Raw genomic sequence first — 16,848 nt, forward strand, 5'->3', positions numbered from 1 at the left:
CTTGTAACTGCAAAACCCATTAACGATTCTAGTAGCTTTTTTGTAGAGTCCATGAGATTTTCTGTTATCATGCTGTCTGTGAATAAAGAGAGTTTTACTTCTTCCTCTCCATTCCAGATGTCTTTGATTTTTCTTATTACACTGGCTAGAACTCTAGTGTAATATTGAATTGAACAAGTGATAGCAGACATCCTTATCTTTTCCTAATTGTAGGGAGAAAGTATTTAGTCTTTTATTATGAAATATGCTGTTAAATGTAGGTGTTTCATAGATGCCTTTTATCAAGATGAGAAAGTTCCCTTCCAGTCCTAGTTTGCTGGAAGATTTTTTTTTAATTTTTATTTTTTATAAATTTATTTATTTTTGGCTGCGTTGGGTCTTCGTTGCTGTGTGCAGGCTTTCTCTAGTTGTGGTGAGCGGGGGCCACTCTTCGTTGCGGTGCGCGGGCTTCTCATTGCGGTGACTTCTCTTGTTGCAGAGCACAGGCTCTAGGTGCGTGGGCTTCAGTAGTTGTGGCACATGGGCTCAGTAGTTGTGGCTCATGGGCTCTAGAGCGCAGGCTCAGTAGTTGTGGCACATAGACTCAGTTGCTCCGAGGCATGTGGGATCCTGCCGGACCAGGGCTCGAACCTGTGTCCCCTGCATTGGCTGGTGGACTCTTAACCACTGCGCCACCAGGGAAACCCCAAGATTTTTATTTTTAAAGATTTTTATTAATTTAGTTAAACTAAAAAAAACCCCACTTCACCCATTTCTCCTACTCCGTGCCTCTTGCAGCCACCAATCTGTTTTCTGTATCTATGAGCTTGCTTTTTGTTTTTTTAGATTCCACATATAAGAGAGAAATATAGTATTTGTCTTTCTCTATCTGACTTATTTCACTTAGCATAATGCCTGCAAGTTCCATCCGTGTTATTGAAAATGGCAAGATCTCCCCCCCCCCTTTTTTTTTTTTTTTTTTTGCGGTACGCGGGCCTCTCACTGTTGTGGCCTCTCCCGTTGCAGAGCACAGGCTCCGGATACGCAGGCTCAGCGGCCATGGCTCACGGGCCCAGCTGCTTCGCGGCACGTGGGATCTTCCCGGACCGGGGCACGAACCCGTGTCCCCTGCATCGGCAGGCGGACTCTCAACCACTGCGCCACCAGGGAAGCCCAGATCTCCCCTTTTTTACGGCTGAATCATAGTCCATTATATATATATACCACACTTTCTGTATCCATTCATCCATTGCTGGACACTTCGGTTGTTTCCATATCTTGGCTATTATAAATAATGCTGCAATGAACATGGGGGCGCATCTAGCTTTTCAAATCAGTGTTTTTGCTTTCTTCAGATAAATACCCAAAAGTGGAATTGCTGGATAATAAGGTAGTTCTATTTTTAAATTCTGAGGAAATCTCAAAGCTCCATACTCTTTTCCATAGTGGTTGCGCCGATTTACATTCCCACCAACAGTGCACAAATGTTCCCTTTTCTCCACATCCTTCCAACACTTGTTATTTCTTGCCTTTTTAGTAATAGTCATTCTAACACATGAGGTGATAACTCATTGTGGTTTTGATTTGCATTTCCCTGATAATTATTGATATTGAGCATCTTTTCATGTACCTATTGGCCATCTGTCTTCTTTGGGAAAATGTCTATTTAGATCCTCTGCCCATTTTTAAGTTGGATTGTTTGGGGTCTTTTTTGCTATTAAGTTGTATGAAGCTGGAAGATTTTTTTTAAAAATCAGAAATGAGTGTTGGATTTTGTCAAATGCTGGAACATCTCTTTAAAAGACTGTGGCACTCCAAGTGCAGCTACTAAGAAAAAGGGACAGTGCTTGGTGGATTTTTCTGTACCTATTGAGATGGCTTTTCTTTCTTTCCTTTCGTCTGTTAATTTGGGAATTATACTGACTGCCTCTAAAAGGTTCTGGTCAAGTCACTTCATCTCTCATGACCTCGATTTTTGCTTTGTCTGTAAAACGGGACAATAATATTCATCTTAAAGCACACTTATGAGGCTGGCATGCGTTGGCATATAGAAAATAGATGGCGCAAAGTAGGCACTCCATATAAACTTGCCCATATTTTACAGACTGGATCACAGCTACATGTGTTCATAGCTTACCCGCTGCCTCTCCCCCTCCTCCAGGAAAGGACCCTTCTCAATTCTTTCCTGCCTCCCAACGCTTAGTATAGTGCCTCTTGGCACAAAGTAGGCCTAAGTACTCGAAAGAAAGTATGAAAGCGTGGGTCACTGGCCGCCGCCTACCCACAGCTGCATCCTTTGGCTCTGCGGAAGCATCAGGTCCAGACTCTGACACTGCCGTCACCAAAAGCGAAATAGCCCGCGGCCTTGTCCTGACCAATCGGAGCCCGTCTTCTGGGGTCCCGCCCTATTCCGACTATCGACCGCTAGACCTGGGAAGTTGACCAATCAGATGTTGAGCACCGTCGTTATCCCCGCCTCAGTGTTGAAAAGGCAGCTTCTGAAGGCGAAGTAAAGCACGCAAGAGCGTCCCGGCTCCGCCCCACGTCTGACCAATCAGGGCTCCCGAATAAGGCCCCGCCCCCTGCCGCCGAACCGTAGGGTGGCCTGTGCGGAACTACCGGCGGCGCAGGCGGCGGTGGGCTGCGCGGCTCTGGGGCTTCCTGGAGGTGAGTGAGGCAGTGGTGGGGCCGGGTATGGAGAGGAGGGGCACGACGGGTTGCCTCACGTACGCCCCCACGGAGGGTCCGGGGCCCGCGAAGGGAAAGAAGAGGGAGGCTGAGTCTCCCTTTCCCGGGGGTCCCGCCCTTTTGTTCCGCGGCACCGCAGCTGGTACTCTTGCTGCCCCAGTTTCTCTTTTGAACGTCGCCTTCCCGTTACCTTGGTGCGGCTTTAACTTTCCAGAGCGCCGCCGGAGCCGGAGGTGTTCTCTTTAACACCGTGCGAAAACGGAGATCCTCGAACTGTAGGTCTGGCCCAGAGTCAGATAAGGACGGGGGCCGGGAGTCCCTGTCCTGCGGATGAGGCTTTTTACCCCGCTTGTCTGCCCCACCCCCCGCACAGTCGTCTGTACTCGCATCTCCGCTGCCCACCTTCCCTGCATGGGTATATGTGGGGATGGCTCCAGGGTAGCCTGGCTTCTCTCTGCTTTAGCCTCTGCAACCGGGCCCTGAGGAGGGGGCCTGGGTGTGGGCAGTCCACACGTGAGGAGTGTGGGTGGGAGGGCTGGGGTTCTGAGAGTAGGGTGTCTGTCTGGACGCAGTGTTAGAAAGGGATCGTGTGTACTGGGGGAGACTCAGTTTCTGGTTGGAGGCATCTGGGCTTGGGACTCTGAGGGAAGAGGAAGCCTCTTCCCCTAGTCTGCAGAAATCCGTTCCAGCGGCATCAGTGTGTCCCTGAGCCTGGATCCCTGCGGCACCAAAGGCTGGGAGAAGGAGGAGGCAGCTTCCCAGGCCCCCCTCCACACTGTTTGGGGAAAGGCTGGCATAACCATGTACCCCGGAGCCCGGTTTGGGTTCAAATCCTGGCTTTGCCACCTACAAGCTGTGTGACTTGGGGCTAGTAGCTTAACTTCTCTGAACTTTGGTTTCTTCATTTGTAAAAGGGAAGGAGGGAGGGCAGGAGAGAGGGAGAAGACCCTTCACAAATCTGATTTGTGTTGAATTTGAAAGTTATCATGCTTTACATCTGTGGACTTGCCCTAGTTGTCTTCTACAAATTAATCTAGTAATTTCATAGTTAAGGTTGTTAAAGAGGGATTTTTTTTTAAGATGTTGGGGGTAGGAGTTTATTCATTTATTCATTTAGTTTTGCTGTGTTGGGTCTTCGTTTCTGTGCGAGGGCTTTCTCTAGTTGTGGCAAGCGGGGGCCACTCTTCATCGTGGTGCGAGGGCCTCTCACTATCGCGGCCTCTCTCGTTGCGGAGCACAGGCTCCAGACGCGCAGGCTCAGTAGTTGTGGCTCACAGGCCTAGTTGCTCCGCGGCATGTGAGATCTTCCCAGACCAGGGCTCAAACCCGTGTCCCCTGCATTAGCAGGCAGACTCCCAACCACTGCGCCACCAGGGAAGCCCCGTTAAAGAGGGATTGATCTCTTTTGACATGTTAGGAAACACACTGTGGCCAGTGTAATAATAATAGGCATTTATTGAGTGCGTGCTGTGTGTGCCAGGCACTGTACTAGCATTTAATGTACATTATCTCCTTTAATCCTTACAACAGTCTTATGAGGTCAATGCTGTTATCATCTGTTTGGCAGATGAGGAAACTGAGGCACAGAGAGGTTAAATAACTTGTCTGAGGCTGCACAGTTAGGGAGTATCAAAGTGGGGATTTGAACCCCGGCCTCTGGCTCTGCAGGGCAGCCTCCTCAGCGCTATGTCGTGCTGTCTGTCTTGGCTTCAGGTAGGAGAACTTGGCCGTGAGGGCACTCTATGGCCCGGGAGTTGGTGACACCTGTCGTGGGAAGCCAGTGGATACGCCTGGGATGGTGGAGACCAGAGATCTGGCACAGCTACGGCAGCTCAACCTGGAGCTCCTGAGGCAGCTGTGGGTCGGACAGGATGCCGTGCGGCGGTCCGTGGCCAAGGCAGCCTCAGAGGTAAGCGCCTTGGCCGAGTCCCCGGAGTGAGGGAGGGGCTGCCTAACCCTCAGGTCAGAATCCAGGGCTTCCGGGTCCTCTCGTGCAGCATGCCCATTTTACTGATGATGAGAAAACTGAGTGAGGCCCAGCGTGGGAAGGGACTGGCCTGGGACATGCAGAGGCTGGAGCAAGGGTGAGGTCCAGGCCTTCATGCCCAGTGCAGGCCAGCTGGGTAGATGGCTGGGTGAACTGGCCTCTCTGTTCCAGTCAAGCCTGGGCTCCAGCAGCAGCTACAACTCAGAGATGCCGTCATCCCAAGAGACGTCCTCAGTGGCCTCGAGAGCCTCCCCACAGGATGCCCACCAAGGTGACCCCTGTGATAGGGACGGGGCCAGCTCCGGGGTGGTCTCTCTTCCACCTGCCAAGTGCCTCCACCAGGAGTCCCCGGGCCCACTGAGGCCCCGCTCGGCTCCCTTGCTGGCCACCTCAGACTCGAGCGACCCAGAGCTTTCAGCAGAGCTGGAGAGTCTAGACACCCAGGAGGCACAGGCCCTGAAGTCCCTCCTGGCTCAACGGAGCAAGCTGTCCGAGGTAATGTGGGCGAGTGGAGCATCCACTGATGGGCACTTCCTTGAGCCTCAGTTTCCCCCCTGACAGATGCACTCATGGGCAGCCTCCCTTCCAGGGTGAGGCTCCTGGGAGGTACCGTGAGTCAAGTCCAGCTCAGCCTAAGTGCTTGATAACTTGTGGCCATTAGTTTCTCAGACAGCACTTTGGGAAGAAGGTGACCAGCCCCATTATGCAGATGGGAAGACGGGCGTTCAGAAGACAGACTTGTTCAAAGTCACACGTGGAGCAGGGTGGGGGCCAAACTCTTGTCCTCCAGCCCCCAAGCCCTCGGCTGAGCCCTGGGGCCCATGTCAGGGTATGAGTTAAGACACAGCCCTTTTCCTCCCTGCAAGGTGGGACCTCCTTTGGGCCAGGCCTGCTGGCCTAGCCCTTGCCCCTCTTTGCCTCCCTCCTCAGCCGAGAGTGACCAACAAGGAGTCTCCAGTGCCTGAGAAGAGCTGGCGCCTCAGACCGTGCCTGGGCTACGACTGGATTGCAGGTGTGGCTGGCCCCCGTGCCCAGGGACGCGGGTGGAGGCCCCAGCTTGCTTCTGCACCTGCCTGCGCCCCCAGCGGGCGCTGCTGCTCTTTCTCCGACTGTTTCACCCCCCTCGATGAGCACCTTCAGTACCGCGTCTCCTGTCTCGGCCCTTGGCACAGTGACAGGCACAGAGATGGTGCTCACCGAGTGTTTGTTGAATGAATGAACGAATCAGAGCTGCCATATTTTTTTGGCATTTATCGTGTGCCAGGCCTCTGTGAAACTCTGTATGCGTGTCATCTTTTTATGTTTTACTGTCCATCCCCCCTCTCCCCCAGCAACCTCAGTGGCTTCCTGGCTGGTCTCCCTCTGGCCTCTTTCACCCCCATTATCATCCATTTTCGGCACAGCAGCCAGAACTAATGTTTAAACACGGGAATCAGATCATGTCACTCAGAGTACTTAGCACTTAGAGTAAAATCTGAAATCCTTATCTAGAGTTTTGAGGTGTGATCTGGCTTCTGCTTGGCCCCGTGACATGGCCTCTTAACCATCTACCTTCTGACTCCTCACGCCGGCCTGCTTGCTGGTCCTTGAACCTGCCATGCTCACGGCCACCTTGGGGCCTTTGCACTTGCTGTGCCCTTTGCTTTGAATGCACTTCCCCAGGTTCACACCTGCTGGTTCCTTTTCGTCACTGAGTGTTCAGCTCAAATGGTAGGCCTTGCATGAGCACAACGTTGTAGGGCCACCACACCTGCATCCTTGCCTATTGCATCAGCCGTTTGTATGTTCCTCGTATCATTCATTCATTCTCAGAAGTCATCTTGTTTGCTTGTTTCTTGTCTGACTTCTCCGGTGGACTATAAGCTCTATTGGAGCAGGGGTCTGGCCATCTTTTTTGTTGCTGTGCTCCCCGAGTCTGAGCCTAGAACGGTGCCCGGAACGTAGTAGGCCCTCAGCCAACGCTGGCTGAGTGAGTGAGTGGGCGGCCCTAGGAGGTTGGTGCTATCGGACCCTCACTTTCACAAAGGAGGAAACTGGTGTACAGAGAAGTTGAGTTGCTGCCGCAAGGCAGGTGCTCCATGGGGCTGCTGAGACCCTGCGGTGGTGGGGACACAGGCCCCATCCCAAGGACTTCCCTGACTGCCAGCTCACTGCTTTGCTTCCTGTCTCTAGGAAAGTAGAGGCGGCTGCCCACTGCCTGCCGTGTGTGAGTGTGTGTGTGTGCGCGCGCACGCCTCTCTCCCCCCTTTCTGAGCCCCCGTCCTGTCCCTGCATTTGTGTGCTTGGGCCCCATCCCTTCTTGGCTCCCAGAGGTTTTTTTTTTTTAATTAATTAATTAATTTTTGGCTGCGTTGGGTCTTTGTTGCTGCACGCAGGCTTTCTCTAGTTGTGGCGAGCGGGGGCTACTCTTCGTTGCGGTGCGCGGACTTCTCACTGCAGTGGCTTCTCTTGTTGCGGAGCGCGGGCTCTAGGCGCGCGGGCTTCAGTAGTTGCGGCGCGCGGGCTCAGTAGTTGTGGCGCATGGCTTAGTTGCTCCGCGGCATGCGCGGTGTTCCCAGACCAGGGCTGAAAACCGTGTCCCCTGCATTGACAGGCGGATTCTTAACCACTGCGCCACCAGGGAAGTCCCTCCCAGAGGGTTTTTTTCCCTGTAATTCTCTCCTCCCCTTCCTCCACCATCACTCTGCCCTGTCAGTATACAAACACCAGGGAATATTAATGACAATTGATTTCAGTGAGTGCTTATTATGTGCCGGGCCCTGTGCCAAGAGCTTTCCTCTGCTTCGCTCCCATTCACTCCTTAACTTCTCACAATGATCTGATTAGGTGGTTGCTGTTACTGTCCCCACTGGCAGATGAGAAGGCAGATGAGGCATCAAGAGACTGAAAGACTTAGCAAAGTCTCACAGCTGCTCAGGGGTAAAGCTGCAGTCTGTGATGTCCCATCCTGAGGAAGCATCGCTCCCTTTATATCTTGCCTTTGCTTCTAGTTACTGCCCGTGTTCTCTGCTTTTCTTTATAGCAAAACTCCTCAAAAGGGCCATCTAGGCTCGCTGTCTCCAGTTTCTCTCCCTGACTTTTTCTTAAACTGGGCTTCAGCCCCTGACACCCTCTGACGCTGTCTTCAGCCGAGTCAGCAGTGACCTCTGCATTGCCAGCTCCCGGCTCAGTGCTCAGTCCAGAGCTTTCTTGGCCCCTGGGTAGCGTGGACACAGCGGCCACACCCTCCTCCCCGAAGCTCTTTCTTCTTCTGACTTCCAGGCCCGGGCCCCCCCACTGGCTCTTCCCCACTTCCGTGGCTGCTCTGTCCAGTCTCTGCTGGATCCACTTCCTTGTTCCAAATTCCAGAGGCCCCCCCTCAGTGCCGAGGCTCTCCATGCTCTCTTCTCCCTGACTTTATCTCTACCCGTGCTGCTCCTCTGAATTCCAGACTTGTATATCTGGCTTTCTTCTCTGCAGAGCTCATTAGGTGTGTTAGACTAATCTCAGGTCCAAAATCAAGGTCCTGATTTCCACCCCACCTGGTCCTCCTGCAGTCTGTTCTATCTCTGTTAGTGGCAACTCCATTTATGGAGCTAATGGCCATAATCTTGAGATCAGCCTTGATATTTTCCTCTCCTCTTCACACACTGTGCATCCTGGTAGTCCTGCCTTCCACATATTTCTAGAATTTTACTGTTTGTCTCCACCAGGATGCCTGCAGTAGCCTTCTAACTGGTGCCCCTGCTTCCCCTCACCTTGCAGCAGCCAGAAGGGGGGTCCTATAAAAGTACATGGCTGATCTGATTGTGTCACTCCTTGTCCCCAAACCCACCGCTGGCTTCCCAGCCTCATCTCCTCCACCCTCACCCCTACACCTATTTTTACCTCCTGGGTGTTCCTCAAACATACCAACCACAGCTGCCCCAGGGCCTTTGCATTTGCTCTTCTGTCTGCCTGGGATGTCCCCACGGCTCCCTCCCTCCCTTCGTCAGGTCTCTGCTCAGGTGTCGCCTCCTCAGGGAAACTTCCTCTGGCTCCCCTGCCCTACCAAGTTCAGTTTTCTGACTCTCTTTTATTTATTTATTTATTATTTTGGGCTGCGTCGGGTCTTAGTTGTGGCACGCGGGCTCCTCATTGCGGTGCACAGGCTTCTCTCTCTCTAGTTGTGGCGTGCAGGCTCAGTAGTTGCGGCACGTGGGCTTAGTTGCCCCGTGGCATGTGGGATCTTAGTACCCTGACCAGGGATCAAACCCGCGTCCCTTGCGTTGGAAGGCAGATTCTCAACCACTCGACCACCAGGGAAGTCCCTCCTGACTCTCTTTTATTTCCTGGCAGGTGTCACCCCTCAATGTTGTATTACAGGTTTCTTTGGTGATTAGTTCGTCTGTTGCCACATTAGAAAGTAAGCCTCACGAGGGTAGGGGCTTTGTCCAGGTAGCTGTTCTTTCCCCAGCACGTAGAACAGCGTCTGGCCCGTAGTAGGGGCTCTATAAATATTTTTTGCGTGGACGATTGGATATGCATGAGGGTAGACAGACACGAGACAAAACCAACAGTCACATGAGTGGTGGGTCCCCTCCAGGTCTGTACGAGGTATGGTGGGGTCAAAGCAGGTGGTCTGGGGTGCCAGTGCCCAGCTTCCCCTGAGTCTTGGCCACGCAGCAGCTCCTTTGTGTGTTGCCCGCTCCAGGGTCTCCGGACAATAGCTCTCCCGTCACCAGCAAGCCCGAGGCCTTCTTCTCGAAGCTGCAGAAGTTCCGGGAAGCCAACAAGGAGGAGTGTATTTGCAGTGACCCTGAGTGAGCGGAGGCAGGCGCGGGGCGGGCAGGGCGGCGGGCTCAGGGACTGTGTCACCCTGGCCTGCTCACCCTCTCGCCCTCACAGATCCCAGTTCCTAGGCCTGCAGGAGAGTAGTGCTGCGGAGGGGGACCACGAATGTGAGTGGAAACGCTCGGCGGCCGCCCCGTAGCCCAGCTAAGGCTTGGGGGCCTGGGGAGGCAGCTGGGGACGGGGGGGAGGGAGGCCTGGGGTCCGGGCAGGGGGGCCGCGAGCCTGGGGTGAGCTGAGGCCTGGCCTCAGGGGGAACAGGGCCTGCCCTGAGCTATCCACCTCGCCCCTCGTCCGCGCCTTCCGTTTTCTCCCAGCTGCCTCATTTTCCCATGTGTCCCCACTCCCTCCCCCTCCTCTCCACACAGGGTCGTCTGGGCGGGCGGGGGGGGGGTGGTGTCCCAGCTCTGTCACGTGGGCACCCAAGTCTTTGCTGTGGGTTTGCACGAGCAGCATACGGTGTGTACATATGTGTGTGAGGCATGTTCCTATGGATGCACGTGTGTGTGCGCCGTGTGATTACAAGTGTAGGCACGTTCCTGTGTGTCCACAGATACGACTACGAAGCCGTGCTTTGTGTTTGCACGGTGACATTTGCACGTGTGAAGTTGCTGGCATGTGCACGTGTGTGTCACGCTTGAGTAGAAGGCGGTGCTCAGTGTTGTTGCATGTGAGCACGTGTGCGTGTGCATGCTCTGTGTACACGTGGGCGAGCCTGCGTGGTTGGGGTCCAGGGACCTAGGTTCCCTGGCTGAGGGGGGCTTCTGCGTCTCACGGATCTCACAGGTGTGTATTGTTACTGTGTCAACCGGCGCCTGTTTCTGGTGCCTTCGGATCCCCGCACCCCCTGCCGCCTGTGCCGGACACCACGGGGCCAGCGGGGTCCAGAGACCCTGGCAGAGCCAGCGCAGGTCAGGTGAGTGGCCAGAGTAGGCAGGACACCGGGGGGAGCTGTAGGGGCAGCCGCAGCTGAGGACGAGAGCAGAGCCTGGGGCCTGTGGTTTTGAGGGAGGGCAGGATGGGCCACAGCGGCCTGGAGGCGCCTGCAGCAATGCCCCCACTATTACCCCCACCAGGGTGAGCATCCCGCTGTCTGTCCTGGACCCCCCGCACCGGTACCGCATCCACCGGCGGAAGAGCTTCGACGCCTCCGACACGCTGGCGCTGCCCCGGGTGAGGATGGCCTTGGGGCTGTCCCCTGTCTGGCTCAGGTCTCTGGACGTCTCCTGAGGCCCAGAGGGCCAGGGACTGTCCTAAGGCCAATAGCGAGGCTGGGCTGAAGGACCGAAGTCTCTGGAGTTAGGGCTGGGCCACTCATGTCATGTGTACCGTGCTTGTTCCCTGAGGGAGGCCGGGCTCCCCACCCAGCGCCTGGCTTCCAGGAGGACTGCCTGCCCGTGCAGTGCATTGGCCTAGTGCCCACGGGCCCCGTTTCTTGCGCTCTTGTGGCCACATGCACAGTGCTTAGGGCGATTGTCTCGTGGAGCCACAGCAACCGAGAGTGCAGGTACTACTGTTATCCCACTTTACAGATGAGGAGACTGAGGCAGAGGGGAGGTGACTTGTCCAAGGTCAGCGGGATGGAAGAGCTGGGATTTCAACCTAGGTCCTTTGTGTCTCCTGGGTAGGACAGGGGTCACTGGGGACCCCACTCAGTCCCAGTGGAGTCCGGAGGTGCTGGGGTTGCGGGGAGGAGAAGGGGTACTGAGGAAAGTCAGTTTGCTCCTCTGTAAAATGGGCACAACATACTATCCTCAGGCTCATGGGGTGGACAAGGGACAGGTCATTGAGTCAATACCTATCGAGGGCTTGGGGCAGAACTTGGTACACAGGACGTGCTCCATTAGCGTCCACGGCCTTCCCTCCACCCATCTGTGGTCGGGGCCCAGGGCCTGGGTCAGCAGGGTTAGGAAAGGGAGGCCTGGGGTAACAGTGGTGGATAAGACCCCTGCCCTCGGGGAGCCTCAATCCGTGGGGGACACTGTGATCGGGGGGCCCCTTCACCCTCATGGGGGACACAGCCCTGTCCTAGAGGATGCTGCCAGTCCAAGGGGAGAGGTACAGCCCCTCCCTGGGGTGTGCCCAGTCAGTGGGGAGCCCCGCTCCAGGCCAGGCACCTTAACCCTTTGCTCTCCACAGCACTGCCTGCTGGGCTGGGACATTCTTCCTCCGAAGTCTGAGAAAAGCTCAGCCCCCAAGAGCCTGGACCTCTGGTCCAGTGTCTCTTCTGAGGCCCAACGTTGGAAGCTGTCAGCCACCAGCCCTTCTCACCGGGTACGGTCCAGGGTGCCCTGGGAGAGACAGATGCCTTGGAGCAGCCTGGGGACCGCAGAGTCCTGGAGGGCAGGATTGGGGTAGGAGTGCAGAGCCTGGAAACGTCTCTCTGTGGGGTTCCCTGGCCCTGACCCATGGCACCTCTCCAGGCACCACTGCTGCCTGCTGGCTACCCCACCCCACCCTGGAAGGTGACCCCAACTCTGAGATCCAGAAGGGGATGAGGCTGCCCCCAAAGAGGCCCCCCTGACACCCTTCCCTTCACTCTCCAGGCCGTGCCAACGCGGGTCCCAGCCCCCACCCTAATCTGGTCAGAACCCTCCGTGCCCCAGCCCCGTGCCGCCCGGCCGAAGCCCTGAGGACTGGCCACTGGGAGGTGGACAGTGCCCCTACCGTCGTTTCAGCCTCTCTCCTCCGGCAGGGGCGCCCACGAGAGGGGAGCTTTGCCCAGCCTCAGCTGGAGGTGGACTCTGGCCCTACCTTCCTAGGCTGGGCCGGTGGGTGGCCTCAGGCCTGTCTCCTTCCTGGGGACAGACGAGACCCTGGGGTTGGGAAGAGGGGCTTCTGTGACACGTTTGTAAATAAAGCTCAGCACTCCCTGCAGCTCCAGATTCCCACATGTGCCGGCTCTGTCCTGCTGATGCCCTCAGAGCCCTAGAGGTGCCCTGGCCTCGGCCTGCCCCCCTCACTTGCAGAAGGACACCTCTGACAACCTGTGCTGGGCAGGGTGGATCCAGCGCCCTGAGTGTGGCTCTTTGTGCAGCTTCTAACTCTGGGTAGGTGGCCTCCCCACCAGACAGGTGGGGGTGAGGCTCCCCAGAGTAAGGCTGAGGCCAAGGTGAGCGTTAAAAATCCATCTCAGCAAGGGGCTTGGGGTCTCAGGCTGTTCCCTGTGGATGAGGCTGAAGCTGTGACAGTGGGGAATGAGTGAGCTCTCCCCTTATTCTTGGCCCCTGACACTGGGGTCCAGTGATGGAGGGACTCTCTTGAAGTCCCTGGGCCAGGTGGCTCCTTCACTCCCATCTCTAGCCCAGCCCTAGAAGCCACGGGTGATCTAGAACTCCGTCAGGGACACATGGGGAAACAGGGCCAGGAGGGTTGGAGTCAGAGGCAAGGTTGGCCAAGAGCCCAGATCTGCCCTCCTAGATTAGTAAGCAGCACCTGTCTTTATACTCCCATAGGTTGAACGATATGAAATTCCTGATTTTTAGGTACAAATGGAATAGCTGGGGAACCTAAGCCCAGGGAAGGCATGTGCTTTTTCTGAGGTTTCTGGCTTAGAGCCGTGGAACTATGGCTGTGGTCCGTGGCTCCCACCTGGAGCTTGTGAAGCTGAGAACACCTTTCCCCATCCAGCACAGCACATATTAGGATAAGCGAGGTTATGCCACGGTAACAAATTAACCCCCAAATCCCAGTGGTTTGACGTAAAGGCCTCTTTCTTGCTGACTCGCTCGCACTACCTGTCTGTCATGGGTCACGTGGGGCCTCTGTTTTGACATCGTCTTTTGGGGACCCAGGCCAGTGGAGGCTCCACTGTGGGGGGACATCACCAGTTGCTTGAGCCCAGAAATGACACACAGGTCACTTCTGCTCGTGGTTCATTGGCCAGAACTAGCCACAAGGAGTTGGGACATGGAGGGGGCTCATGGGGTATTGGGTGAGTGTTACTGTCCTCCACATCCGTACTTCACCAGCTCTGTTCCCGCGAGGCAAAATAAACAGACACTACGAGCTCTCGCCTAGAAGTCTTCCCTTGCGCCATCTGGGGTTCCAGCCTCCAACGCCTTCAGTAGCCAGGCGAGTAAGGTGACTGGGAGTGGGGGACTCGGGGCCACCTGGCAAGCATGCATCCCCTCCAGAGGCTTTCAAGTTCAAATGCCTCTGATCCAAAGTCTGGGCAGATTTCAGCAGCAGGTCATGGTTTGCCACTTGATTCTAGCACCTGAAGAAACAAAGTCTCTTCCACATGTAAGTTTTTTAATTAATTTTTAAAAATTTATTTTCGGTAGTGTAAGGCATAACAAAATTTACCACTTTCATATGTGTGGTTCAGTGGCCCTAAGTCCGTTTACATTGCTGTGCAACCATCACCACCAACCATCCCCAGAATTTTTTTCTTCTTGCAAAACTGGAACTCAATACAGATTAAACACTAACTCCCTATTTTCCCCTCCCAGCTTCTGGCAACCACCATTCTACTTTCTCTATGAATGTGACTACTCTAGGGACCTCATACAACTGGAATCATGCAGTATGTCTTTTGTTTCTTATTCGGCTTCTTTCATTTAGCATAATGCCCTCAGGGTTTATGTTGTAAAGTGCCAGAATTTCCTTCCTTTTTAAGACTGGAAAGTATTTCGGGGCTTCCATGGTGGCGCAGTGGTTAAGAATCCGCCTGCCAATGCAGGGGACACGGGTTCGAGCCCTGGTCTGGGAAGATCCCACATGCCGCGGAGCAACTTAGCCCGTGTGCCACAACCACTGAGCCTGCGCTCTAGAGCCTGCATGCCACAACTACTGAAGCCCGCACGCCTAGAGCCCATGCTCCCAGCAAGAGAAGCCACCACAGTGAGAAGCCCGCACACCACAATGAAGAGTAGCCCCTGCCCGCCGCAACTAGAGAAGGCCCGGGCGCAGCAACAAAGACCCAACGCAGCCAAAAAAATAAATTTATTTAAAAAAAAATTTCCTTGTATGGATCTACTGCATCTTGTTTATCCATTCATCTGCCGATGGACCTTTGGGTCACTTCCACCTTTTGTTATTGTACATAATGTATACATATGTCCCCTCCCTCTTGGACCTCCCTCCATTCCCCCCATCCCCGCAGCTAGGTCATCACAGAGCACTGAGTTGAGCTCCCTGTGCTATACAGCAGGTTCCCACTAGCTATCCATTTTACACATGGTAGTGTATTTATGTCAGTCTAATCTCCCAATTCATCCCACCCTCCCCTAACCCCGCCCTGTGTCCACACGTCCGTTCTCTACATCTGTGTCTCTATTCCTGCCCTGAAAATAGGTTCATTTGTACTATTTTTCTAGATCCCACATATATATGTTAATATATGATATTTGTTTTTCTCTTTCTGACTTACTTCACTCTGTATGACAGGCTCTAGGTCCATCCACATCTCTACAGATGACCCAATTTCATTCCTTTTTATGACTGAGTAATATTCCATTGCATATATGTACCACATCTTTTTCCATTCATCTGTCGATGGACATTTAGGTTGTTTCTGTGACCTGGCTATTGTAAGTAGTGCTGCAATGAACATTGGGGTACATCTGTCTTTTTGAATTATGGTTTTCTCAGGGTATCTGCCCAGTAGTGGGATTGCTTGGTCATATGGTAGTTCTATTTTTTGCTTTTTAAGGAACCTCCATACTGTTCTCCACAGTGGCTGTATCAGTTTACATTCCCACCAAAAAGAGGGTTCCTTTTTTCCACACCCTCTCCAGCATTTATTGTTTGTAGATTTTTTGATGATGGCCATTCTGACTGTTGTGAGGTGATCCCTCATTGCAGTTTTGATTTGCATTTCTCTAATAATTAGTGATGTTGAGCGTCTTTTCATGTGCCACTTGGCCACCTGTATGTCTTTTTTGGAGAAATGTCTATTTAGGTTTTCCACCCATTTTTTGATTGGGTTGTTTGGTTTTTTTGGCATTGAGCTGCATGAGCTATTTGTATACTTTGGAGATTAATCCTTTGTCCATTGCTTCATTTGCAAATATTTTCTCCCATTCTGAGGGTTGTCTTTTCATCTTATGGTTTCCTTTGCTGTGCAAAAGCTTTTAAGTTTCATTAGGTCCCATTTGTTTGTTTTTATTTTCATTACTCTACGTGGTGGGTCAAGAAGATCTTGCTGTGATTTATGTCAAAGTGTGTTCTTATGTTTTCCTCTAAGAGTTTTATAGTGTCCAGTCTTACATTTAGGTCTTTAATCCATTTTGAGTTTATTTTTGTGTATGGTGTTTAGGTAGTGTTCTATTTTCATTCTTTTACGTGTAGCTGTCCACTTTTCCCAGCACCACTTACTGAAGAGGCTGTCTTTCCTCCATTGTATATTCTTGCCTCCTTTGTCATAGATTAGGTGACCGTAGGTGCGTGGGTTTATCTCTGGGCTTTCTATCCTGTTCCATTGATCTGTATTTCTGTTTTTGTGCCAGTACCGTACTGTCTTGATTACTGTAGCTTTGTAGTATAGTCTGAAGTCAGGGTCCCTGATGCTTCCAGCTCTGTTTTGGTTTCTCAAGATTGCTTTGGCTATTTGGGGTCTTTTGTGTTTCCATACAAACTGTAAAATTTTTTTCTAATTCTGTGAAAAATGCCATTGGTAATTTGATAGGGATTGCACTGAATCTGTAGATTGCTTTGGGAAGTATAGTCATTTTCACAATATTGATTTTTCTAATCCAAGAACATTTTATATCTCTCCATCAGTTTGTGTCATCTTTGATTTCTTTCATCAGCTTCTTACAGTTTTCTGAGTACAGGTCTTTTACTTCCTTAGGTAGGTTTATTTCTAGGTATTTTATTCTTTTGTTGCAATGGTAAATGGGATTGTTTCCTTAATTTCTCTTTCTGATCTTTTGTTGTTAGTGTATGGGAATGCAAGAGATTTCTGTGCATTAATTTTGTATCCTGAAACTACCAAATTCATTGATTAGCTCTAGTAGTTTTCTGGTGGCATCTTTAGGATTCTTTATGTATAGTATCATGTCATCTGCAAACAGTGACAGTTTTACTTCTTCTTTTCCAATTTGTGTTCCTTTTATTTCTTTTTCTTCTCTGATTGCTGTGGTCAGGACTTCCAAAACTATGTTGAATAATAGTGGTGAGAGTGGACATCCTTGTCTTGTTCCTGATCTTAGAGGAAATGCCTTCAGTTTTTTACCATTGGGAATGATGTTTGTTGTGGGTTTTGTCACATATGGCCTTTATTATGTTGAGGTAGGTTCCCTCTATGCCCACTTTCTGGAGAGGTTTTATCATAAATGGGTGTTTAATTTTGTCAAAAGCTTTTTCTGCATCTGTTGAGATGATCGTATGGTTTTTATTCTTCAATTTGTTAATATGGTTTATCACATTGATTGATTTGC

The 16,848-nt window shown here is 52.4% G+C and overlaps 1 protein-coding gene across 1 annotated transcript; it reads left to right on the forward strand.

Annotated features, from left to right (window-relative positions):
• The first annotated feature begins 4,462 nt into the window (after positions 1-4,462).
• Positions 4,463-12,096, forward strand: MIIP (migration and invasion inhibitory protein). Its single transcript, XM_065893904.1, has 9 exons — positions 4,463-4,576; positions 4,826-5,149; positions 5,585-5,666; positions 9,327-9,435; positions 9,521-9,573; positions 10,250-10,379; positions 10,540-10,636; positions 11,603-11,737; positions 12,010-12,096. The coding sequence occupies exons 1-9, from the start codon at positions 4,463-4,465 to the stop codon at positions 12,094-12,096; spliced, it is 1,131 nt and encodes a 376-aa protein (XP_065749976.1).
• Positions 12,097-16,848: the final 4,752 nt, after the last annotated feature.

The sequence above is a fragment of the Phocoena phocoena genome, chromosome 1, assembly GCF_963924675.1.
Source record: "Phocoena phocoena chromosome 1, mPhoPho1.1, whole genome shotgun sequence".
Lineage (NCBI taxonomy): Eukaryota > Metazoa > Chordata > Mammalia > Artiodactyla > Phocoenidae > Phocoena > Phocoena phocoena.

Excerpts from the sequence above, each read along its gene's own strand:
- MIIP (XM_065893904.1), top strand. The coding sequence starts at position 4,463 with ATGGTGGAGACCAGAGATCTGGCACAGCTACGGCAGCTCAACCTGGAG. Across the intron at positions 10,380-10,539 it reads GCAGAGCCAGCGCAGGTCAG|GGTGAGCATCCCGCTGTCTG; the intron begins GTGAGTGGCCAG and ends TACCCCCACCAG. Across the intron at positions 11,738-12,009 it reads CCACCAGCCCTTCTCACCGG|GCCGTGCCAACGCGGGTCCC; the intron begins GTACGGTCCAGG and ends TTCACTCTCCAG.